The following is a 25,697-nucleotide window of genomic DNA, read 5'->3' on the forward strand; positions in this document are numbered from 1 at the left end:
CAGAGTTCAGCAGGCTGCCAAGTAAAACGCAGCAGCACAGCAACAAACGTTTTTCTTTTTTTTAAAGCAAAGCCATTACAAACTCAAGGGTTAACCTTAATGCTGGTACTGTAGCTGCACATGGCTATAAAATGTCAAAATATTTCAAAGAGGAAATGTCAAAGAAGATTCTTAACACTGTTACGGAAGCTGCAGATCTGCAGGGTTTGAACAGAATTTTCCTGAATATTTTTTGAGAAAATGAAATGCTTTAATGTTGAATCAGGGGACAATTTTCAAAAATTACGGGGAGTTCAAGATGAAGGTTGTGAACATGGAGTTCCCCTAAAAATACCAGAGCAAAAAGAGGACTGCTGGACGATCTAACAAGTCTCATTTAGAACTTCCTGTGTAATGCTAAAGCAGCACAATGCTTTAAGGCACATGTCTCTCAGTAGTATTTATCCTGAACTTCAGGGTGTTTTTTTTTTTCTTCTTTTTTTTAAGATGCAAAGAGTTGACTTTTTGAATGAGTTTTTGAATTAATGAGGTTTTTCCTCAAATATATGCAGTGATATATCCACATTTATTTATAAAATACCTGTTTTGACTATGAAAATGAGTGTATGAGTGCACCAAACCTGCAAAAGGCAAAAAGCATTTTATTGCACTTTACTTTTAAGAAATGTTATATGCAGGAAGTGATTGAGTCACCTAGATAACATGAGGAATTAAAAGCATTTATAAGGTGAGATAATGAGATAAACTGAAGTGTCTCTGAAATGTAACCTTGTGGGGTAAACTGAAAACTTATGCTCATTAACGAGTTTTCAAGCTGATTATTGGTTCACAATGTTTTATTTATGCAAAATATCATCGGATGCATAACTGCAATATAGACACGAGTCGAGCTGGAGGCAAACCTCTATGCCGAAGACTTCACCAGTCATAAAGCTTAGAATACTGTAATCTCTGATGAGGAATTATAAGACAGCAAATGACAAAATGTAGCCATTCAGCTGGCAGTTATAAAGAAAAAAAAAAAAGATGCCGAGTTGATTTTTCTGTAAATGGAAGAACTACCGTTTATCAGCTTTAACTGAAAAGCAGATTAGTATACAAGGGGTGTGAGTCAAAAAACAAAAAAAAGAAAAGATTCTGACTCAGTCATGTAAACACCAGTGAGTTTTTCTGATACAGAAAAACGATATGAAGAAGGAATACAGAGCTGTTCTTCATTCATTGAAAATAAATGGGAATTCAATTTGCCTCACTCTAGATTGGCTGGAAATTCATCTCAAAATAAACAAAAACTATGAGCTTTAGATTTCACGACATGAACTCATTTTCACGATTGAAAAGCTTCAAAATATCTAGAAGTCTGCGCAGTGAGAAAATGAAAATGATCCAATTTATGATTTATGGTACTATTGACTAGAAGCAGCACTATAGTCCTCCAGGCTCTGCCTAGGAAAAAAAAAATTAAGCTCAAAGTGAAAAAGACTAATAAAATACTCATCTGTTTAATCTAATCAGCTGCTGATAAAGAAATTTGTAATAAAGTACTTTTTAATTTATCTGTTGTAAAACTGAAGCCATCTCTCTTGGCGGTTTTGACACTTAAAATATTCTCTTATATACTACCATTAAAAAACGACTTCAAGCTGTAAAAACAAAAAGAAGGAAAATTATATTATGGGTAGCAACATGTAAAATAAAAATCACAACTCTGCGGAGAAGAAAGGGAGAAACAGAATTTGCATAGCACATTTGAATACAACTGAGAAGGAACTGAGCGCTGTATTTGGTACAACATGGTTTCAATCACGTTTTTTTTCATTTTCTTAAAGTCCATATGTACAAAATGAAACTATTTTAGGTTCTTTTGCATGCCTTGTTAGTCCTTAAAAGGCAGAAGCAGTCACTGTAATGCTCGCAGAGTAAAATGCCACACATCCTGTCTCAGTCCTCTGTTTTCGCTCATTTAAAATGAGATGTTCAAATCTTTCGCTTGTTCACAGTCCTTTATGTGGAAAAAAAACAAAAACAAAAAAAAAAACACAAAATATACTGTTTTGAAAGTGCCATCTTGCTACATTGATCAGCTGATTCCATGGTCTGTTCACATCGTCACCTTGAACACGCCAATGACGAATAGCTTTTAGATACTGTGAGTTTTGGTCACATCACGTCCACACACACGCACACACGCATCCACACATGTCCATACACACAGACAGGTATAACTCTCTGAAGGAACTGGCATTTAAAAATAAAAGTTGCACTCCAGAGGTCATCGTCATAAGCGTTCCACATTCCAGCAGTGGGTAAAGCTTTGAAATGAACAAGCACCATTTTGAGAAAGGCCTCCATCGTCCTCCATTTTGGGAGATAGAGAGATCAAAGTTCAGCAGTTTCCGCTTGACCGCGAGGAAAACGATATGACTCCTCAAGGTCTTGGCTGAAATGTCTGCTTTTGCGGTTTAGCAGCGCAAACCAGCCCTCCGTCCTGAATCCAAAGTGGAGGCATCGCTGCAGGAGCTGAGGCCTTTTTTTCTTGTCCTCCTCCTTCTAAGCTCCAATCGTGCATCACAAAGTCCAGACAAAGTGTGTGTTCGAGTCCTCATCGCCGCGGGTGTGCGTAAACCGGGTATGCTAATGTGACATTCAGAGAGTCATTGTGCTGAACGAGAGACGTGTGCTGGTAGTGCAAGACCAGTTCCTTCAGCGAGCCGTACAGGTTGTAAGGTTCGGCGAAACCGAAGCCTGTGGGAGTTTTGTTGATGACGCAGTGCTTGACCTCGCCGTCCACACTGCAAGAAAAACAGATACTATTAATCTACTGAGAAACTTTGACAATTTGCTTACTAAAAATGGCTCAGGAGCATCTCTTCTCCTTTTTCCCCTCATTATAAATAGCAGAATATATGAATATTCATAAAAATGCAAATTGGAAACATCCATGTCTTCATTCTCCTTAATACATAGCTGGCTTGTTAATCTCTAGCAAACTAGCTTATGTTATAATAGTCATATCGTTCAGTAGAGAAACCTGCGAAAATCCAATGTTACCATAACAACCACAATCTGGTCTTCAGTAACATAAGCTAAGTCGATAAACTAGCTAATAGTGTGCAGGTTCAGTGGCTGAAATCTTAACACCTCAAATCATATTTGTACAGAATATCTGAGAAAGCTTTTGTTTAGAATGAAAATGTAACTTTTGGGCTGTCTAAAAATGTTCCACTCAAACACCAATCCACGTAATCATAAGTCATCAAAGAGGAGTAAACTTTTTCACTATTTAGGATACTACAAAGATAGCGATGTTTTTTTTTTTAAAGCGGTTAAAATCTACGTACACAACACTGCAGGCGTAGCAGCCCGGTTTGCTGCTGTCTCGGACCAGGAATGTTCCGTCTCTCTTGCCACGTAGCAGAGCTTCCGCTTGGAGGCGGTTAATGTTACCGAGCTTCCAGGAACGCTCGTCATGGTGCGGCAGGTCCTCGTCGTCGTCCACCATTGAGTATTGACTGGTGTAACGAGACCATCAGGAGGCATTAGAGACAGGCTTTCATACAGAATCTGAATACGTCATCATATCATACATGCTTTAATGGATACTCACTCTTCCTGGTTCTCGTTTTTGATTCCCAGCCACTCGTTGAGCTTCTTTTGCCTGACGCCCTTCTGTGTCAACCACCTGAGGTTCAGAATAAGGCAACGTGTGAAATCTACATCGCAAACATTTGAAACAACTCTACAGAGGCTATGAGAGGGGATGAGGCACTTACATGAGGTACTGATCCCTGGTCTTCCTGAGCTGGATGAGATCAGGCTTGATGCTGTTCATCCTCTTGTCGATCTCCCTGTAGTCGGCTGCCTGCTTCTTCAGGTCTTCCTCCAAACGACGCTTGCTGTCCACTATCTCACTGATGCGAGACTTCAGCTTCTCATAGTTCACCATTATCCTGGAAAAAGCACATATATATAATTAGAACTGCATGAAGACTGCTAATTCACTTCATTTCATCTAATCAGGGTTTCGACGTTTAAGCCTCACCTCTGGATCTCCTTCTCGTTGCCTTCTCTCTTAAACTTCTCGATGTACTCTTTGCTGTAGCGCTCTTGCGTCTGGCACTGCTCCTCAAAGATCTTGATGGTCTCATTGAAAGCTTCAATAGCAGTTCTTTTCATTTGGATCTCCTGTGACGTTCTGGTGTACTCCTCATACAGTCGGTCGTACTCCCTGTTTTTCTCTTGGTACTGCAGGTGGTATTCATGCAACTTCTTGCCTACAGCTTCAATGTTGTCCTCTTTTACCACTTGATCCTGTATTAAAAATAATAATAATAAAAAAGGACAGTTGGTTGGAGCATGATTTAAAATAAACACCACAAACCGAGTTCCTTTCCATGTGTCTTTACGTTCATGTAAGTGACAACAATTACCTGTTGGTGCTTAGACACAGGATACAGAAGTTTCACATCTAGTTTGGGGTTGTATTGGGCGAGGGATTCGTGCCGATAGTGATTGATCAGCTCAACCACAGAGTTGAAAGTCAGAGGATCTGAGAAACCATACTTCCCATCGCGATGGAAAATTTTGATCAGCTTGTTGTTACCTCCTTTCCTGTAAACCAAATTAACAACAAATTATAGTGATGCACATTTATATAATAAGATATGGGTTAAATAAAGCTGGCATGCAGAGAAAACAAATGGTGTGTAAAAATTACCTCAGAGTGAGGGTGTAGTCTCCGTGCATTTTGGTGGAGGCGTCACGAACCAAAAATGTTCCATCAGCTGTGTCTCTCAGCTTCTCGTTGACCTCCTCCCTATAAGAAAAAAAAACCTCCAAGTTTAAGATGCAGAAAGGAAATGTATCATTATTTTCACTTCCTGTGCACAGAATGTAAAAGTAGGACAAATAACTGAAAAAGCGCTTGCCTTGAAATGTCCCCCCAGTACCATTCGGCGTCCTGTAGAGCCATGTTGTTGTTCATACCGTTGTTAGTGACAGGGGATGGTTTGGGTGGTTTCGGAGGTAGTGCTGTGGAGAGAAGAGAAGTGAAGGTTTATATAGGCGGCATTGATTTACATGCAAATGACCGAGCTCCATTCAAGGTCATTTACATACGAAATGCACTCGGACAAGTCTCAGCCTACAAGCCTGGACATGTCCAGGACAAAGTGAATAGATCTTGGATCCTATAACGTCAGAGAGAAAACGGTTTACTGCCTCCATACATAAACAGAGGATGAAAGCCTTCGAGCACAGTACAAGGAGGCTTGTCATGACCGAGGGTGAGTAAGGGGGAATATGAAATAAAGAACGCAGCAATAAATCAGAGCAAAAGCAGATATGCAGCTTATCAGCTACCTGATTAAACCTTACTTTTTAATGCAAGGCGACGATTTCTACTCCATACAAAGAAACATGCCGCTGACATCACAGTCATCAGCAAAAACGATACAAATATGCTGCATATAGAGACTGCAGCGTGCATGGTCTGCTGAGACGCTGCTCTCTTTCACCAGCCATTGAGAACATGTTACATCATTGGTAACAGGAAAAGGCTGCAGCTGATTGGCTGCTGGGCTGAGTGTGTGAGAGCTGTGGGGGCTGTGTGGTCTCTGTGGAGCATGAGGCAGAGCTCCTGCGAAGGGCTATTTTTATCCCCCCCATCATCTACCCACTCTCTCCTTTGTTCACTTGAGCTTTAAGTTGCCCAGCCAGCGCTAGACTTGACACATCAGGAGCACCTACACAGCAAAAAATTGTGTTTACAAGATCTCAAAACCCCTACAAAGTATATAAGCGCCAGAGATTCTTCTCGCCGAAACAGAAAATTAACTGGCCCTCAACTATATTTAAGAAGCAGAAGTACAGTATTAGCTGTCAGTGACAAGGGTACATGTTCCAACATGTACCATCAAGTACCCAGTGGAACTATTTTTATGTATAATGCCAATATCCTGTCCAACAGTATGGATATGACCTTAACACACACACAATGCCACATTAACATCCATGTGGACACAATTTCGACACTGTCAAAGTCAGAATTATTTCCTCACAGCTATATTTTTTCCAATAGCCTGTATGAGCGGGCTCAATCTAAGCCATTACATCACTTACCCTAGCCAATGGCGATGCAAGACTGTTGATAGCCACTCCTGCATCATCGTCTGCAATGATACTGCTAATTCCCTTAACAAAATGATGCCTTTGAGGATGTGCACTTTGTTTCCATTATGAAGAAAAAAAAGATCCTCGTTGTGTCAGTAATATCCACTTAGATATAGTCCGGTAGGCTAGTTTCTCCACGCTGCTGATATTGAACCAGGTAAACAGCATTCAGAAGTGAAGTGCACAGTAGCGCAGCATCGCTCGAATGAAAAGAGGATGTGATACATCGTTCTCTTCATTTACTCCCCTCCCTCCCTCCCTCTGCCTGTTACAGGTCTCCTTAGCTCCTCCTCTCAGCGAATGGGGTGGCTGAGACCAGCTCCTGTGGTGGCAGGCAGACAAAGGCTGTGCGCTTCGGATTGCTGCTGCAGAAGCACGTAGGCAGCTGCTACGTCAAGCACATGGCCAGGTCACAGGCAGGCAAGAGCTCGCAAATGCCGCTCGTAATCCCCAGACACGTACTGCACAGTGGGGAAAATCCAGCTGGCTGGAGTGTGGGGAGGCACCTCAAATAGCCACACTTCTTAGAAGGGCTAAAAGAAGCCACAGGAACGTGGCCTATTGTCCACATTACGCTCTCTAATGGGTCAAGGGAAGCCGTGAACACCCGAGAGCTCAAATAAGAACGTTTCGGTGGAATTTTGTATATTTACTCTTCAATCTATAAGATTTAAACACTTCTACGAATTAATCAGCATGCAACTCAATATTGGTTATTAATGTTGAAAAGAAACTGCTGAGTTGGTGAATAAAGTGTCATGTTCTCCACATACGCTCAAGACGTGTCAAGGCAAGGCCAGGACAAATCAAACTGGTTAACCCACTTTTTTTTTTTTTTTTTTTTTTTACACATACTCTGAACTTTGTGCCCTGTACTTATCAAATATCTGTGAAAAAGACACTTAAAGGCACAAAATGGTGATTTATTCTCTGCTGGATGAGGAATGGGGCGTCCGAAAAAAGAACCTGCTCTGGCTGCCATGCCAAAACCAGTATAACTCCTTTGACACCAAGCTGTAATTTACACCTTTTTGTCAAGCCAGCAATTTACGCCTTTACTGCCATGACCAAACACTTTACATTAAACATGTCATCAAAGTCTTTAAATGAAACACTTACTTTGTAAATTGTGCATGTTCCTGAGATGTTCACAAAAATACACGTGTCCTGATTGATCAGCAGAGTTCAAGTGCTGTAAATCCAAACCCAAACCCAAACCCAAAGTACTTGTATCAAGTCTCATTCCCTGGATTTACCAACCGGAATACTTCACGTAGCACTTTAACGAGGCGACTGCGGCGGTTCAAGAAAAAATCCAGGCAAATCCTGAGAGGCAAGGTGCAACAGTGCTCGAGCTCTAGTGCTAACGACAGCGCAAAAAAAGAGAAGGCTGATTAATGAAGGCTGGCCTGAGGTGGATGGTTAATGATTGCTAGAACGACCGGCCCTGGCCCTCTCAGAAAGCCTTCTCTCACCACTGTGCTGGCTTGCAGGCTCCAGTCTTATGATTAACTCGCTCAGGATCAAATATTTGCTGAGCTGGGCACTTTGTGTTTTGGAAGGGCCGTTCAGCTCAGGAAGGAGGGGTGTCGGAGGGTGGACTGAAGCCCTAGAAAGCATGTGTATTTCTGAGACAGTATGTACGTGTAGGAAAAGAGTCACTCCTTGAAAGTTAAGGAGTGTATCACAGAGCAGACAGTGCTTTCAGCCAACCAAATCTAAGTGGGACTGTGGCCACCAGCTTAAAATAGCCTGCCTGTAACTGGGAGCAGACAGACACGCACTCAAGCACACAGGACCAGACGAACACGCATACAAAAACGCGTGCACCCTCATGCCCGCTAACATACATAACTATAGTCACCACAACTGCTTGTGCAGAAAACAAGTACAGGCAAGTAAATGGAGACAACGAAAACATGAGGCCCAGACAGACACACAGGAAAGAACTTGGCTGAAGAAACAGGAGTCAAAGAAGTGTTAGCCCTTTTCCATTAAGGCATCAGTACAGGTTCCTGCTCAGGACACTCACTCAGAGTTGCAAAATTTAATAAAAATTTTCCCACAAGAATATACAAAATGTCCTACAATGTTCATACCGATTTTAAAAGTTATTTTCATTACCTCTATTGTCATAGTGATAAAATTACACTGATTCTTGGTTCCAAATCAGAAGCATTTCGTTAGATGAGACCAGGATCTTTGTGGAAAATTGCAGAACGGTTCCAGATTCCGACTGGCAGCGTTCTAAAAGTTCTAACTGGAGTGGCTCAGTCCAGGATCCAGCATGTGCAAATTACCCACAGCTGAGAAGTGGAGAATGTATAAATAGACCCTAACAGGTAGTAAAACCGTTAAACATTCAGGGCACAAAGTAGTACACACACCCCTCGGAGGCCTCTCTATGGACTCTACTGTTTCATACGCAGGGTGAAAAGAAAAAAAAAAAAAAAGAAAAAAGTTTGCTTGCAGTAGCAGAATCACAAGCTAGACCCTTTATAATGTGGCTAAAGGAGGCGTGAAAATAAAGATGACACATCAGGATGTGGACTTGCTCTGAGCGCAGGAGATGCTCATGAATCATCAGTCTGTAAGAGCAAGAGAACTAAAGGAAGTCTGTATGTCAAAGCTGTGTGTGTTGTGCTGCGGAGGCTCCTGCTGCTATATGGCCTTTACATTCAACCCAGCAGACATGCTAATAATAGCAATCTGTAGCCTCTGGTCTTTTGCTCCCATCCACAGTCTCCATACTGCTCCGTTAATGACAGGCTGCTCCCTCGCTCTCTTCCACTCACGCCTTCATTTAACGTGGTATTTAACCCACTGCAGTCAGCAGCCATTACATTTAATATGGTTTCTATACATCCAGACAGAAAAAACACTTTACCTGGAGCTGCCTGGCTGCTGCTCCATTCACTGGTCACCAGGACTTCAATGATCCTAATGTGTGACTCAGGACTGGGTTCACAGCTGAGGAGAGAGACGAGAGAAGGTTAGTGAAAGTCCACATCACATTTACCCTGGAGTGACAACCTATAGTACAACTGCTTTGGCTTCACTGATCTGATCTGATTCACTGATCTGATCTGAACACTCACTCATGCTGAATATCCAAAATGGAGGGAGCAGAAATTTTACCAGCATGCAGGCACAAAATTTTATACATGGTGGCATGACGTGGAGTCAGTAGTGAAGCTGGAGGTGGTACCCAATTTGTGTGTGTACAACACACAAAGGACTTTTTTTTCAGCCCTATTTTTCACACGTAAGACCATGTAAACTCCAGATTTATGGTGTGACTGCAGGTGTGTGTGTGTGTGTGTGTACCTGGATGCCTGCTGCCGGAATAGTGCAGGGCTGAAGATCTCAGAAAGGGCGCGGGCGTTCAGCAGGTTGGCGGCCGAGGCCTGGCACACGCGGGCAAAGTGTCTCAGCAGGCACTGCAGCGTTAGCCAGTACTGAGGTGGCAAAACAGAGGAACCAGCAACCCTCCGCAAGTGCTCTGCGCATTCCTCCATGCCCTGAACCTCTGCAAAGTTAAACACGAGTTAAACTTTCAGGTGACTTCCAAAAGCTCTTTAGTCCTTGCTTCAGCTACATGGAACTAGGGATGAAAAAAATAAACAGGGACTTAATAACCAAATTGGTTTTCTCTGATACTAAGCTCAATTGTAAATTTTTTTTCAGAGAGGAGTGTTCCATACAGTAAGACCAAATCCAAATCCTAAACTGTCTGGTACAGCAGAATGGTGCTGTAGACCCTAAGTAGCCAAAGAAAAGGAGTGACAAGTTAAATATGACTGACACTTTTTATATAGTTAAATGGAAAATTAAAATAAAAAAAAATGTAGAAAATGATTTTATTCAATGTCAGAATTATTCAGCCAAAAAGTAAGACTTACACTGTGTAAGTTGAAAAGCAGAAGATGGGATTTAAATGGGATTTTCTTCACCTTTCTATATGTAAATATTATGAAAACTCACATTGCACTTGTAGAGTGAAATTCACTGACAACCTTAATGGAAATTACAACTAGTTCTTTTCATGTTGGATGAAAAATAGTTGAAAAGCAAGAAATAAAAAATGGGCTTCTAACAGAAATCCAAAGCTGAGGTGCACAAAAAGCTGCATCACTGTAACTGAATTGTAATCAAATTATGAAAAATTCTCACACTGAAATGTGAGCTATGCGTACAAAAATAGAAAACTGAGGGGATGATATTAAAGAGGGAAAAGAAAAAAAGAAAAAAAACTTTCATCAGTCAGGTGGAAAGTTTTGCTCAGGCAGCTACAAAACCACACAGTGATAATGTGTGACAATGACAGAGCAGAGAAATGTACAGGGCCTGCTGATTGGCTGTTGAGACTGATGCTGCAGATAAGCTGCCAGCCTTCTTTTAGGCCTGATTAACCACAGATATCCTGTTCTGTGCAAAGTGTCTGCATAATAACTGGCTGTAATCAGCGAGCGGAGCACAAGGAGTAAAAAAGGTGGCGCACGCTGCTTTCCTTTATAGCAAACACTCGTCTGCTTAGCTTCACTAGCTTCCCAAAGTGACTTGCTGTTTAATAATAGAGAAGAAGCAGATACGAGCACAGCCATTTTTGGTCAATTTTAAACCAGAAAAAAAGTGTTTAAATCAGATATTTACATAGATACTGAGCACTTGTAAGCATAACAGGATACATGGCATGTCTTTTGGCTTGGAGAGGGCTGTGCTACGGGGCTGTGTAAAAACACTCCTCACAGGGCTGTGCAAAAACACTCCTCACAGCAAAAGCAGCGTTGGCGCAACAAGACAACAATTGTGGTCACAATAAGATGGATTCAGAACAATAGCACCACCGTGTGGTACCATCATTACATCATCAGTGGTGTGGCAGACCATTTCATTCAAAAGATGAATTCCCTTTTGGTTATACAGCAAGCAAAACACTGGTGGTGATCTGTTATACATTCATTCATTTTAACATTCTCATTCTCACCTTGAGCAATGTGTACCATCTCAGTGTAGACTGCAGAGTGAATCACCGGCTGGGGCAAATCCAGCAGGTATCGTCTCAGACCATCACACAGCATCTGCAGGTCGAGCTGCTCCAAGTCCACGGACGGGCCGTCTAATCCAAACACACAAAAACACAATCATGGATTTGCTACAGAAGCAAGACACAGAGTGCGACAACAACAGAGCAAAAGGTAACTCACCAGCGTCGAAACACTGCCGTACATCCAGGCCACCTCCAGCAGTGAAGTTCCTGTACAGGGTAGGGTTGTCCAGGCCTGCCAAGAGAAGAGCTTTCAGTTACGGGAATGAGATCCATGTAGTTACATGCTACAGCAAAATTATTTAATTTAGGATGGCTCTAATAAATGGAATCTCAAACAGCATTCCCTGATATTTTGTGTTATGTAAAATATATAACCGCATAATAGTACACCTTATGCAGTAAATGAAGTGTGGTCAAGTTCCTGTTGCAAAAATAATTTAAAAGCCAAAAAGTTTTTTCAAGCATATATACTTATATATACACAAGGATATACTGTACATGCCTGTACCTATATCACACACACTTTCTACTGAGTAATTATTTACGTTTTTTAACAAACTGCTCACCTTTCCTCTCTATGGCCTCCAGCAGTTTGAGCAGCATGGGCGGGGCCATGTCTGGAAGTGCAAACTGCTCGGTCAGATCTGGCAATGTGCTGGGACCTGTAGAAAAAGAGCACAGGATTAAACACTATTAAAAACAGACCAGTATGTTTATTAAAAAAAAAAAAAAAAAGCCAACGTGGTCTTTTCACTACCAACTTTTTATTAAATACCAAAGTCAGCTCAGAAACATTTTGTACCAACCACCTTTATGGGGTTTAAAAAAATAGCGGGGTGCAGATTTTTTTTGTATAGCACACGTGAGCATGACTGTGACGTGGCTACAAAAGCGTCTGATGTGAAAGTGAGCGAGCGGAAGGGTGTGATTAAGTGAAGAGTGGAGGTGGCTGGGGAGGCTAAACAAACCTGCTAACAGGCAGACTGGTGGAGGGACGAGAGCCTCAGATCCTGCAGCACAGGTGCACACTTAAAAGGGCTGTGGGGCCAGTGGGCTGCTTTATTTGGCTTTGCAGGCCACTGTTTCAGAAGGCCAGCATTTCTAAAAGGCTCGACTGTTTGCTGTGTTAAAGGCGGTGTAGTAAAATGCAGGTGCTTATGAATGGACCCCCTTTACAGTTCATTCCATATTTGGACCTTTTTTTCTTTTTCAGGGAGTGGGCAGTAACTCATCCTTCTTGTGTAACCACCTATTACTAAAACACGACTTGGAATCTGCACATTGGACATATGCCTGAGTTTTTGTGTTAAATTTTTATGTTAAAATGAGTGCTGCACTTCTGCTTGTCTAACTCTTAGGGCTCCTACTGAGCACGAAACACAGCAGGTTTGTTGTTCTGCAGTAATCACACCCAAACACACCCGTGGGTGCCAATACTTTAATCATAGTGATACAGAAAGAGCACTGAATGTAAGCTTCGTCAGACTGATTTAAGATGTGTGCTACACAGGCTTTACAAAGCCTGCAGGTTGTACCTTATGTACCTTACCTTAACATATATAATTTATATGTTATATAATATATACAACTTATACATAGTTTATTGCATCACTGATATTTTCTTAAGAAAGCAAAAGTTCCATGGGTTATCAGATATGAATGCATAGTGCAGCACTAACGTTAATGTTCACCCTGTCTGTCTCTAAACGCTGTATGTGCGTGTGGATTTATTTTATTATTATACTGCTTGCAGTAGGATACACTTCATTTGGTTACACAATTCATTAACCCAACATCCTATTTTTTTCCAGTTGGCCTAAAAACCAACAAAAAAAACTGTCTCATCAAATTTGTGCTGTTAAGAAAAACAAATATTACGCCACTCCATCCCTCTCCGAGCCACTGGTTCAGATCAATTCCAGCTCAACACCGGGAGTACAGGTTGTTCGTTTTCTAAGAAGTGCAGCAGTGATGTTTCTGCACTCCATCTGAGGTGTAACCTTTAGTCCAGGTGACACTTTATCCACCGTTACAGAGCAGCCAGCTGGTTCTCAGAAGTCGGATTCACACAAACCCAGGCTAATTTTACCCCTCTGCTCAGCTGAAAATGCCCCATCTGTGTGTTAATCTTTACAAAACCACACTTTTCACTACCATGGAGTGCCTTGGGAAAAAAAAATGGACACAAAGTCCAAACACAAGTGTGCCTTATGTACTGTTTATAAGCCAATGTTTATACTGGAGATATATTTCAGTTATACTATACACCGAAACATGGCCTGTGTGAGGCGTGGCTTTAAAAGACCAAGCGAAGGATGGGAGTTGGATTGTGTTGCTTCCTAGAAACTAGAGGTGACCCGATAGCGCAGTCCCTCATGCCGCTCAGATTAAATGACACCTATAAAAATCGGTGAAATGTTTCTCCGAAGTGCTACTTCCTAGACCAGCGATCATCACGACTAAGATGATGGATCAAAGTGAAAGATATGACTGGAACCGCTACAGATTCACATGTACAATCCTCGCCTGCTACATATGTGGCTTTCTAGATCTAATTACTTTATTCCCTCTTGCCTTCGGGCGAGCCGATGTGAGCATACGTTGGTGTCTTAATAATTCTGTGGAGCTGCCTTCAAAGCTCAAATCATTTTACAGGAACCTTATGCAGCCTTCTAACACACTGCTTTGTCATTTTTGTTTTTCCCCCCTAATGGTCCGTTCAAAGACCACAACTCTACCAACCAGTCACATGCAATCATCCATAAACAGGGTCGACCATGCCTTTGTCTGAGCAGAACAATTCTCATAATTCCTTAGTACAACTTCCTGTCAGCAGTTTTGTAAACAGGATTTAACAAGACCAACTTTTAATGCCACTCCTAACGATAACGTATATTTTCTGCCACCTGGTTTTAAAAATTCTCCCTGCAGGAAAAAAAAAAAAAGAGTGCTTGTCTTCTTAAAGAAAAAAAAAAGTGCTCAGGCAACCAACACGTGAGCTCCGTTTCACCCCACCAATAAGAGTAGCTGCTCCGATTTTGGTTACCAGGGTAACAGGGAGGCGGAATAAGTGGGCCTCAAGAGCGAGTTGACACAAGCCTGAGGCAGCTCTCTCGTTTCAGTCCCACAAGGCTCAAGGAGAGGAGGGCTGCGTTTTGGGAAGTCGCGGCTTTAAACTGCCACAGCGTGTCGTCTGTATCAGACCGTCTGGCTGGACTAAAGATAGACGGCTGAGAAGTAAAATTAGGGGCTCTAATCATGTTACAGGCTTTGCCATAAAGACAAATATAAATGAGTTATAAAGCTTGGTGTTACTGTAACAGTTTTATCACCTTATGAAAAAAGCTCACACACTGCTTGAGCTGAGTCATGCTTGAATCAAACGTAGAGGACGATAAGATGTGATAAATGAGTCAATTCTGAGTAATCTAAATTCAGCTGCATTAAAAGCCACTGGAGCCATTTACAAATGACACTGTGTTTTATGGAATGTGACAGATTTCAAATACACAGAGGAGGAACAGGAGGCACACTATTTATTTACTTTTTTTTTGAAGAAGAAGAAAGCTTGCCCGAAAGGGTCACAGGGCATCTGGTTTAGACTAAAGGTGTGCATCAGGACAGGGATTCTGTAGAACCTAACAAGAAGACACTAACAAGATTTTTATTTTCCTGCCCATGTGAGTGAGTGCTCAGATATGGAGCTTATGAGACCAAGATGACGCTGCATGATGCATTTATTTATGAGATGATGACAGTGCTGGAATTTCTACCTCTGGGGTTTTTTTTTCTCCAGAGTTTCTGAGGCCGGAGTGTCATGCGTCATAGTTCATTTAAAAAAAATTTTTAAAAAGAAAAGGTTTAGGCCACACCCACTTTGGGTTTAAATCTGAACACAGATAAGAATATTTGGAACAATAAACATATAGAGATAGTGCCATTGTGTTACACCCCTATTTTATATATATATATACACATACATACACACACACACACGTACAAGCTTGCACATATACTGAAGGCTTTTACACTGCATCAAACTCCTTGCCAAGTGGGGAAAACTTTGCTAGCTTTGTGCAGTTCTTCTTTTACCTGTGTCTCTCTCTATCTCTTCCCTCTTTGCAATGTGTTGCTAATCTGTCCATCAGACATGCTCAGCCTCAGTAAGAAGATTTGCCAATTCAGCCCTGCATCTCTGGAGGCGGTTGGTAATGAAAGGCACATGTGTGCGCTCTCACGCACATGACCACTTAAACACAAGCGTTTTACTGCAGCTCCCAAAACCACGGCTGTTACGAAATAAAAAAAAATAATAAAAATAAAAAAAAAAAAACCCTGAAAACCTGCCATCACACTCTTTTTGTTTTACTGCTGTTTGTTACTGAATTAGTTAGAGCTGAAAAATGATGAAGTGTTACAGAGTGATACTGAATTCAATCAGTAGAAATTGTTGGCATGTTTGAAAAAAACATGCAGAATTTTTTTTTTTTTTTTGCTAAACTTCGACAAATAAATAAATAAATAATATGACCCAATGCTACATGAAACTTCAAACTTATCTTAGACGGAAAGAGGTTTTGTAGCCTAGAACAGACAGCTCAATTTCTTCATCATCACACAAGTGCAACTGTACTAGTTAGCACAATGCTAAATCTGTCTCCCGGGGCACAAGCTGTGTAGTCTCGCCAACATCATTACCACCACAACTGCTGCTCCAACCACCAGCGCTTATAACAGGGAGAGGGCCGTCTTCTTGGACAGCCTGAGCATGTGTCAGGTTTTTTTTTTTTCTTCTCTTCAGGGTGGAGGCTGTATTGAATGTTGTTAAATGTGTAGATCTATTTTGCCATGCTCTGGGAAAGCGGGAGGAACGTAGAACCCCCAGCTGCTCACTCCTGGGCTCAGGGGAAAGTGCACATTCTTTGTGAAGCCCAGTAACAATTCTCCCTCAGTGAGCGGTTACACACAGCAGATGTTCAGCCCAGTGCTAAAGAGGCCCCTGAAAAGGAGAGCGCTACATTATCTCAAACTCCAGCTATGCAACATGTACTCTGCTGTTCTTTCGCTTGCTCACTAGCTCTTGTCCCTCTTCCTCTTTTTTTTTTTTTTAAAATGTAACGACCAATCCTCATTTCAGCCATGACTATGGAAGAGTTGCAGTTTGTCCAATGGCAGGCATACATTTTTTTTTCTCCCTTCTTCCCTTCCTCTTTACATGATTTCAGTGCATGAAATACAGTTCCCATGAACTGAATTACGAGAGCAACTGCACACACACACACACACACGGCTTTTAACTCAAAAATAAAAGAAGCATTGATGAAGATTAAGCTAAGGAAAGAAACTTGGATCAAGCACCTTCATGTATTCTGCCTCGAGGCAACCAATCTGCGATCTACTTAAAGCTGGAAGATAAAAGCTCTGCACAGAGACATGCTGGTTACTATTTTAAGAGGACACAGAAAAAAAGTGCTTAATTTCCCTGTGTGATATGGAGCACGTAGAGCCTGCATGGACTTGCTGCTCCAGCACAGCAGAAGTTTCATTGCTTTTTTTTTTTTGTTTTTAGAGGCAGCACAGGGACAGCTACAACTTCCATCATCTTGTTTATTGCTTAGTCATTCTTTTTTTAAATGTAGGGCATTTCAGAAATGACTTCGTAGAAATTTTGCTTGAGGCTTTAAGACAAAACGAGAAATGTTTCTAAAACCTACAGAATGGGAAGTAGATTGCAGCCCTTATTTGCCTTCCAGTTAAATGCACATTCAGCCCCCAACTTCAAAATCCCGTAAAGTCACAAGCATCAGATTATATTTCACAACTCAACTTTTTCCCCCTACTTGTCCTTAAGTTCAGCTCAACCGTGTCCAACTGGACGTGATTAGTCATCACTTTTCTTCATGCAAAATGACGTAAAAGAGGCTTTAAAGGACTCATCATGCAGGTTGTATTTAATCTCTCGAAGTATTTGACAAAAAGACATTTGTTGGTTGGCGGTGTACTTTTGTTATCCCTGTGAGAAGTCAGCGGTTGTGTGCCTCACTGATGTCACGGGGACATTGTTATTGTTAGCGCCTTTAAAATGAAGTTTAAAAAGAACAAGTGATAGTGGTCATGTTTCACTGTCTGCTCCTTAAAACAAGAGTCAGAGCTACTTAAACTAATTCAACTAATTAAACATCATATTAATGAGAAATCCAGCACAGAAGTAATGGACACTGTTGCAAACACTGGACTCATAGTCCTAGAATGCAATGCAGCTTATACGACACAGAATTACAGCATGAAAGCTGAAGCTCTGCACACTGATCTGTCTGAGCAGGGTGGACAGATGAGGAGGTGAGAAAGCAGGACAGACAAAATGACTAAAGTGCCACCACATCGTTCTCTTTAGGGGGAGATGAAGTGAAGACTAAAAGGCTAAAAATGGTGCCGTTATCAGTACAGCATTGTGCATCATGTCGGAAACCGTTAAGCAAAGTGAAAATAGACCAACGTATCCATGAAAGACATTTAAACCGAAAAAATAAAAAGATCACAAAATTAACAGGCGAGTCATCTGGTTGGAAATCACCATCTTTAAGCATGGACAAGGATGGACTCAATTAACCAACAGCATCATTTTTTAAAAAATTTCCAAGCACTTCATGGGAAAGTCATCACTTCCTCACAGTCTGTGAGCAGGAGCTTAGCCTAGTCACTAGGTAGTTTAGATTATTGCTGCATCTGTGTCGAGAGTGTGAGCCGAGAGATTCAGAAAGTAGGTCAGCAAAGGAGCTTAGCATGTGTCCATTAATACAGAAATGTAATATACTGAAGTGCTTCCATGGGAGGAGTGTAGGGGTCCAATCAGATTTGGTGTCGACGGAGCAAAAAAGGAGATCACAGACGATTTAGTGTCACTGTCAGTGTTAACTCATGTCTGAATTAGCTCGCTGCTTTACACCCCGTTTGATGTTACAGGTTTTCTTCGTGGTTGGTCACTTATCACAGCTTTTTTTTTCCCCCCACAATCCTGTGGCTGCTTTGGTTCCGACTGATTTCATAAGGGTTATGGTGACAGGTTTTTGTGTGGTGTGGTTAAAAGATGTGGCGTTTTAGTTTTGTAACGCGTCGTTCGTGTTAAAACAATAGAATGTATTTAAGACTTAGACCTGGACCACTAAATTTCTTCTCTTATAGACCCTGAATGAGAAGCTGTAGAAAACAGTTATGTGACATTAAGGCAACAGCGCAAATATCCACTTACCACTGTGAAATAAAGTTGCATTGGAACAAAAACACTTTTACGTTGTTTATTTTGTTTTTTTTTTTTTTTTTTTTTTAAAAAGAAAATGTAACCGTTTGTCCATCAAATGTAAGTCGTACACTCTTGTATTGTTCTTTCACGCAGCCACGTTACTATTTTAAAGGTGCAATAGACAATTTTCCATTTCTTACTAGTACAAATAATGTGGAAAAGTATGTAGAAATGATTAAATAAAATAGTTTAAGTCACTGTCTCAGAACAAGTATAGTACGTAGCTGGAAAAAGAAAACAGTCTGGAAACCTGCCTTCCGGTCCAGAAATATTTGTTTGTATTTGGATTGGCCTCTTGTCAGTCATTTTATAGACACGCCCCCAATGCCCCTTCACGTCCGCATAAATCATTACGAGGAGAACTTGCATGTTCACAGAATTGTAACTCGGCTTTCAAGCAGTTGAATGTCCGAGTGCGCTTGAAAGTGATGTCATGGCAGTCCTTGCAACCAGTAACTCTAGTTAGCATGCTAAGTCTAGTTGGACCACAATAAGTTTTTACAGGAGGAGCTTTGTGGACATGGATGGAAATGGGGATGGGCTCAATGAGTTATTAAAAAAAAAAAAAAAAAATCATTCAAATCTTATTCAACTCCACCCATTTAATCATTTTTCACAAACATTACCTAATGCCCTTTTAAGACCAGGATCAAGTGAGACCTTTATGTTAAAAGCAGGCATTATTTTCCTGAAAGACATGGGAAAGGGCAACACAATGGCACTGCTTTATGAATTTCTATTTCACATTTTTCAATATACTATTGGGAGTTGACTATATTATTCAGTTATTAGGTGTCGTCTCTTTATGTAAAATGAAGTTTTAAAACTGTTAAGCCTTGAGAACTGTTGTTGGTATGAAGGCATTAAAAGAATTGAAAAGATAAAAATCACTAAAATGGTGGCTGCAGATTGCATTTAAGAAAAGTAAAACGAGAAGAGGAGCTGTTGTAAAAAAGCAGCTAATCCAGTGTGAGGCAGGGCGAACACTGATCCTCTCACTCCAGAGGCCACAAAAAGGAGCACATTTGTGTTTTTAAAAGCTCGGGAGCCGGAACGGACTGGAATTCCACATCTGCTGCTCTCTGAAGTAAGCCCATGTGGCTTGGAGGGAGTGAGAGAGGGAGGAGGGTAAGAGCAAGAACCCACTAATGCAGCAAAGCTCCCGCTTTCAACCCTTCCCCTCTTCCCCTACTCAAACTTTTCCCTCGCTCCCTCCCCCACCTGGGCCGAGTCCCAGCTACATGATCAGAGCGTTAAAAGGAGGGAAGGGAGAAAGAGGAGAGGAGGAAAAAAAGGGAGGGGACAAAAAGGGAAAGAGAGCCAAAAGGATCTGCCAGATCCTTCAGTGTCAGGTAATAAATCACAAGTGCTGTGAAGCAACAAGAATCCAGACCCCGGGCCCCAGAGCCTGTGCTCGGCCCACTCTCCCCGCCTCCTGCCCTGGCGGACACAGAGACTTTTCTTTTCCCGGTGCCACAATCACCCTTGCGCCAAGCTCTGAGGCTGTCACTCAACACTGCCGGGATTCATACAGACAACCCTGGCAGACCTCGCAAGAATTTCACAATCACATCCCAAGGAGACTTTGAGACCCCTGAAGAACCTGCAGCTGTGTGGAGGGCCAGGTTTACTCAGCTCCACATACACACATCCTAAACCTTACAGTTCAAAACTGCACTCATGTTACCAACTTCCTTTCAAGTATTTAGTGCAAGTAACACAAAGAATTGAGAACATTAAAAGATATACACCCTTTCTGGGCACTTGAACATATGTAGGACATGAACAATAGTTTAATATTGATTAGGTAACAATATTTAAAACAATTGTCTTGTCATATTGAACATAAGACAATATATCAGGATTTATGAGATATAAAAGACAGAATCTGTGTCCTGTGATTGTTTTTTGATCCCATGTGTAGTGCAGTTCAACTTTCAAACCACCTAAGAGTGAGCTAAAGGAAAAATGTATTTAAAAAAAAAAAAAAAAAAAAAAAAAAAATTATGATGTTTCTCCCTTTACCCTAAATCAGTATACATCTATCAGTGACATTAAGACTCGAAATCTAATAAAGATTTCATATTTAAATAAACGGACTTGTAAAACAGCAGCAATAGTCTACATTCAAAGTAAACCTAGTTCATAAATATTTTATGAAACTACAGTCCACAAAATGGTAATCATCATCCGCATATCTTTACGCTAATGAACTTCCTTCAAATATTAGGAAGCGGGGCCTAAGGGGTGGGGAAAAAGGGCCATAATGTACTAAAATGTAGTTCAGTCGTCCAAGACGGCAGCTACGGCGAAGTTTTGTTCGTGTATATACATTACACTTTATATAGAAGTCTTCTAAACCACACACTGCACAAGACTGCATGACATTACTCAACTGCATATGATCTGAGGAGCATATGACAGAAAAAAATTTTGGGTGAGAGAAACTTCCATTACTTGGTATTCGCCTTGAAGGTATGGAGCAAGAACGGGGAAAAAAAAAAAAAAAAAGAGAAGCAATTACCACTCGATAAACATGTCTTGTTTGATTGACTATTTATGGAATTACCATGTAAATTTCATTTTTCATAGAACCAGTCTGTTAAAGTTGACAGCTTGAGCAAAAAATCCCACTTCTTTCCAAATGGAGGTTGTGGTACTGCGTATGACTGATGAAGCCTCAAAACAGCACATTTAAACCAAACATTTCCACCAACAAAATAGACCACACAACATCAGGAAGTACATGAGGACTTGAGGCATACCAGTTTTACCACTCGTGATTACTGCAGCAATATTTCACATATAATCTAATGTTCTGCGCGCTAATCCGAGCACATCCAGTCACTTCGGCACCATGGCAACAATGTTTGTCTCTAATCAGAACCTAATGCATCGAACGGAGGAAGAAAATCAGTGACGCACCATGCACAGCGCATGCCCGGCACAACATGTAGACTTTAATTTGTTCAATCTGTCCAAGTGGATAGCTGCAGTGGTCCCTGAGAACACTTTTAGAAACAGTAACCACTGCTTCGAGTGCTAATACACGCTCCCTTGTTAATCAGTGATCAGCCTTGAGGAACTAAATCTCTGCCAACATAACCACCGAGGAAGGGTACAAGGGCACTATTCCACTTCACACGGAACTAAAACTTGTCTATCAGTCAGTGATCTCATAGCAAAGGATCCAGGGGCCAAGAAGAATTGAAGGTATTTAGGGGGTGGGGCTAGCAGTATTGCTCGTTGCTGACTGGTTACATTGTACAATTTGCGACGCCGCACACACAAGCCGGTTTACTGCAACCTGTAAAAGCTTATCATACGAAGTGGCAGCATTTTTGGAGGCTTTTTAAAAGTTGATCATTTTATTTTCATCTCGTCATGCTCTATAAACAGTGTTTATAAAATGTGGATATTCTTTATCCCAGTGTGGATATTCTGTCTTGTTGACAAACCAGCAAAGTTAATCTAAGCACTTCTTGCGCTGGTGCACGCCACTGATTTTACGGTTGTCAAGGTGACTGTTCTGGTTGTCTCTCAAGTTGATTAAAAAACTGAAGGCCTCCCCCTCAAGTTCCTTTAGCACACATTTGGGCCGTCATTTGTTCTTGAATGTGCAGCCAGTGTTGTGCTGCTGGAGGGGGAGGTGTGAATACAGCTCTAAATAGACAGATCAGCAAGCACTGCGCGCGACCACCTACAACTTCAGAAATAAATTGTACGAGCACACAGCACATAATGCATACAGACCTTCATTTGAATCTGGGCTCTGTGCAAAACAAGCATTCTGAAATAAACACAGAATACGTGAATGCACCACGTATAAACTCATGATTAAAAACTGCTAGAGTGGAATAGCACGAAACAAGCTGTTTTGTCTAATTTGGACACGAATGGATTATGCAAATGTTGCACTTCTGAAGCCGACTCGTCTGACTCCGGAACAGCGGTTCATAACAATTAAGTAAGGAATAAAACACTTGGGGACATGCTGTTATAAATAATCAGTGATGTGGTGGTGTGACGCAGCCTGACACAAAGCAAAGTTACTGTTACCGCCCTGAAGTCGATTTTCTTTCCCATAGGAGCTTGTTATTCCTCTTATACCACAACAATTTTTAGCAGCTATAAACAGTCGTTCCCTCACCAGCCTGTTTTTTGTCTATCTTGAAGTTAATAAGACAAAAAACAAACACAGTTTGTCTTGTTACCAACACTGGCGCTGACACTGGAGACTCCTTCGATACATGATAATAACGGTATTAATAAAACTTCACCCTGTCAGACACCCGATCAGGGTCACTCACCTCCTTGCTCAGAGTCCGAGTCGTTCCTGGCCGGTCCAGGTGCCACAGGAAGAGGCCTGGGAGGCCGCGGCTTCGGGGTCGGAGGAGAAATCTTCTTCTTCCCAATGAACTCCACATAGGTACCAGGGAAGTCCCCCTTTTCCTGAGTCATCTCATTATACCCGGGCAGCCAGCCTATTTCCTCCGGCCTCTCGGCCAGCCCTTCACCGTAGCCGAGTGCTAACAGGGCGCCTTTACTCACTATGAGTATGTCCCCGACGTGCAGGTCAATGTCCTCCTCTCTCTCCTTCTTATAGTCATATAGTGCTCTGTACTGATATCCTTCTGCGCTCATCTTGTTATCTTAGCAAACAAAAATCCTCAAACTAGCTAGTTTTACACCTCCACCCTACAATTACTTTTTCTTTTACAAACCTCTTGTAGTAGCACCAAGATATTTATCTGTGGTGCAAACTATTTCTCTGAATCCTTTCGTTTCAGTAAGATACCATTCTGCAGTCTTCCTCCTGCAATAGTCCGATCTTTTATGTGAAACTGATTCTCCAGTGATCTAGAGGAGCCTCATGGTGCTTTAGACATACTGTTTCCATCAGGTCTGCTCCAGGACTTTGGCCAATGCAAACACCACCTGCAACACACATGAGGTATTTTCTTAATACTGCATATTACGCATGATATCTGACACACACATGGGTGACAATTTAAAGGAAAAAACCAGCACAGTGACATGGGCCACCAGAACAGCTGATACATACTGGCATTAATTCTTCACGTCTCTGGAACTGTTCTTTGAAAAGATATTCTCTCAGTTTGTGTTTTGATGATGGTGGTATTCAATTAGATTGAGTTGTGTTGAGTGGGAAGCAAAGGCCATAGCATAAGATTTATATCTCTTCATGCTCATCAAACCATTTAGTTAATGAGCCCTCGTGCCCTTTGGACGGGGGCAAGATCATCCTTGAAGAGACCACACCCATCAGGATGAACAGGACGTCATTACGGGATAAAGGTGATCAGTCAGAAGAACTCTGTATTGATTTGCAGTGATACTTCCCTCTAAGGGGATGAGTGGACACAAACCACACCAAGGAAAATAAATGTAACAGTGCAACTGGTTTTTCCTTTAGTTTCGTCACCATCTGTAAACAGAACCTCTATCTGTACATATAATCTGCAATACACCTGTGAAACCATTTTATAGAAGATCACGAAATATGAGAAGATAATGAAATGTCAGGGTAAGAGGGTAAGTTGCATGGAAAGGCCAGTTATTAGAGAATAATGTTACATTTTGATATCTTTTTTATGATAATTTAACATGCACCATTGGATCATTTTTGTTGCATCTTATATCTAATGAAACATCTGCAGCTAACCAAAGAAATTTTTTTTTTATTTTGTCCAGAGGGCATGCAAACTTTTGCACAAAGTTCAGAAAAGCTTTTTATCTATCTATCTATCTATCTATCTATCTATCTATGAAAGCATCAATCTATCTTTCTGTCATTTCCCCTTGTATACATAAATCCCATTATGTGTAATACAGTGCTTATTTGTATTATTATTATTCTTTACTATTGCTTTCAGTTGCATAAATCTAATCTCTTAATTAACCTCATCATTAACTCATTTTTGCACCTTTAGCACTTTTCCAGCAGAAGTAGAAACTTTGAGCAGTAATTTAATGGAGCAGGATCCGAAATGGCTCCCTACTCTCCATACAGTGCACTAGATGTGGTTTGAAAGCTTTAGATAGAGAGTTATATAAGCATGCGTTGCATCCCAAACCAATTCCTGTGCTGGGCATTTATGCAGGACAGTTCCCAACATATAGTGTTTCAGAGTAAATGGGAGAAACTGTCAGAGATGAATAATGATGGGGAATAAAGTTACTCCACTGCCGACACTGTGATGCAGGGAGCTAGCTAGTCGCACGCGCGCTCACACTACTCGCAACTCGACACCATTAGTGTGTGAATAGACTTTATTAACGCTAACTAGCTGTGTGTGTTGGCTGCCTGTGCATGGTGAGAGTTTTGACAGATTAGCAACGTTACACACAAGTAAAAATAACACTCCAAACGTCTCGGAAAGTATCGCAAAGTTAGCCATTCACAGCCGCGCTAACGTGCACGAGCCTCTCCTGAGCAACGGAACAAACTGTTCCCGGACCATTCCAACAAACCTGCCTAGTTATTTCAATTAAAATCACTCCAAATGATAAAATAACGACGTTCAAATGGTAAAGTACACCCGACAATAGATATCCGACCGCACAAATATGTGCTAAATCTAACTAAAAGTCGAAAACTTACTTTGGCAACTTGTATGGAGTCCCGTCTAAGCTGGGCCGAGAAAATCCTTCCTTCGCGTAAAAAGCGCAGCTAACGACAGCTAGCCGCGTTAGCTCGGCAAGATAGCGCTCTCAAAACGTAACCGAGGCTCGAGTTTAACAAAAAATCCACTCCAAACGACGCTCCTGGTCGAAATAATGGGCAACAGTCGAAGAAATCCCACTCCAAAATCCCCTTTTACACTAATATTTCTAACTCAAAGACGTGGCTCGTGCACTCTATAATCACGACGACTCCGCCCGAGTGGCTTTAGCACGAAAGCGAACCGATTCCCAGGCACGTCGAAACTCAGCCACGTCAATCAAATGACGTTTTGCTCGAAACCCCGCCCCCAAAGCGATATCCCCCGCCCCTTTTGTCTTTGCACGCAACCGATTCATGGAGCTCCCAGAACTGCGCACGCGCATTTCGACTGACCGGGCAGCCATGGCCCTGCTTGGTCTCTATCGCGCATGCGCTAAGTGTGTGTGTGTGTGTGTGTGTGTGTGTGTGTGTGTGTGTGTGTGTGTGTG

General features: G+C 41.5%; 1 protein-coding gene across 4 annotated transcripts; it reads right to left on the reverse strand.

Moving 5' to 3' along the window:
- Positions 1 to 818: 818 nt before the first annotated feature.
- Positions 819 to 25,456, reverse strand: pik3r1 (phosphoinositide-3-kinase, regulatory subunit 1 (alpha)). Of its 4 annotated transcripts, none has more exons than XM_026922473.3 (15): positions 25,147 to 25,456; positions 22,832 to 23,459; positions 11,788 to 11,883; positions 11,379 to 11,453; positions 11,159 to 11,290; positions 9,499 to 9,700; positions 9,059 to 9,141; positions 4,929 to 5,031; positions 4,718 to 4,816; positions 4,431 to 4,611; positions 4,043 to 4,311; positions 3,774 to 3,950; positions 3,608 to 3,682; positions 3,342 to 3,512; positions 819 to 2,792 (listed from the first exon to the last, which is right to left on the reverse strand). In XM_026922473.3, exons 2-15 carry the CDS (start codon positions 23,163 to 23,165, stop codon positions 2,603 to 2,605), a joined length of 2,187 nt encoding a protein of 728 aa, XP_026778274.1. In that variant the 5' UTR covers positions 23,166 to 23,459; positions 25,147 to 25,456; the 3' UTR covers positions 819 to 2,602. The 4 variants fall into 4 exon arrangements, with proteins under 4 accessions (XP_026778274.1, XP_026778275.1, XP_026778276.2 ...); XM_026922474.3 differs by lacking the exon at positions 25,147 to 25,456 and adding an exon at positions 23,587 to 25,084; XM_026922475.3 differs by lacking the exons at positions 9,059 to 9,141; positions 9,499 to 9,700; positions 11,159 to 11,290; ... (2 more) ...; positions 22,832 to 23,459; positions 25,147 to 25,456 and adding an exon at positions 7,291 to 7,920.
- Between the last annotated feature and the right edge of the window lie 241 nt (positions 25,457 to 25,697).

This window comes from Pangasianodon hypophthalmus, chromosome 27, assembly GCF_027358585.1.
Source record: "Pangasianodon hypophthalmus isolate fPanHyp1 chromosome 27, fPanHyp1.pri, whole genome shotgun sequence".
In the NCBI taxonomy this organism is placed as follows: Eukaryota; Metazoa; Chordata; class Actinopteri; order Siluriformes; family Pangasiidae; genus Pangasianodon; species Pangasianodon hypophthalmus.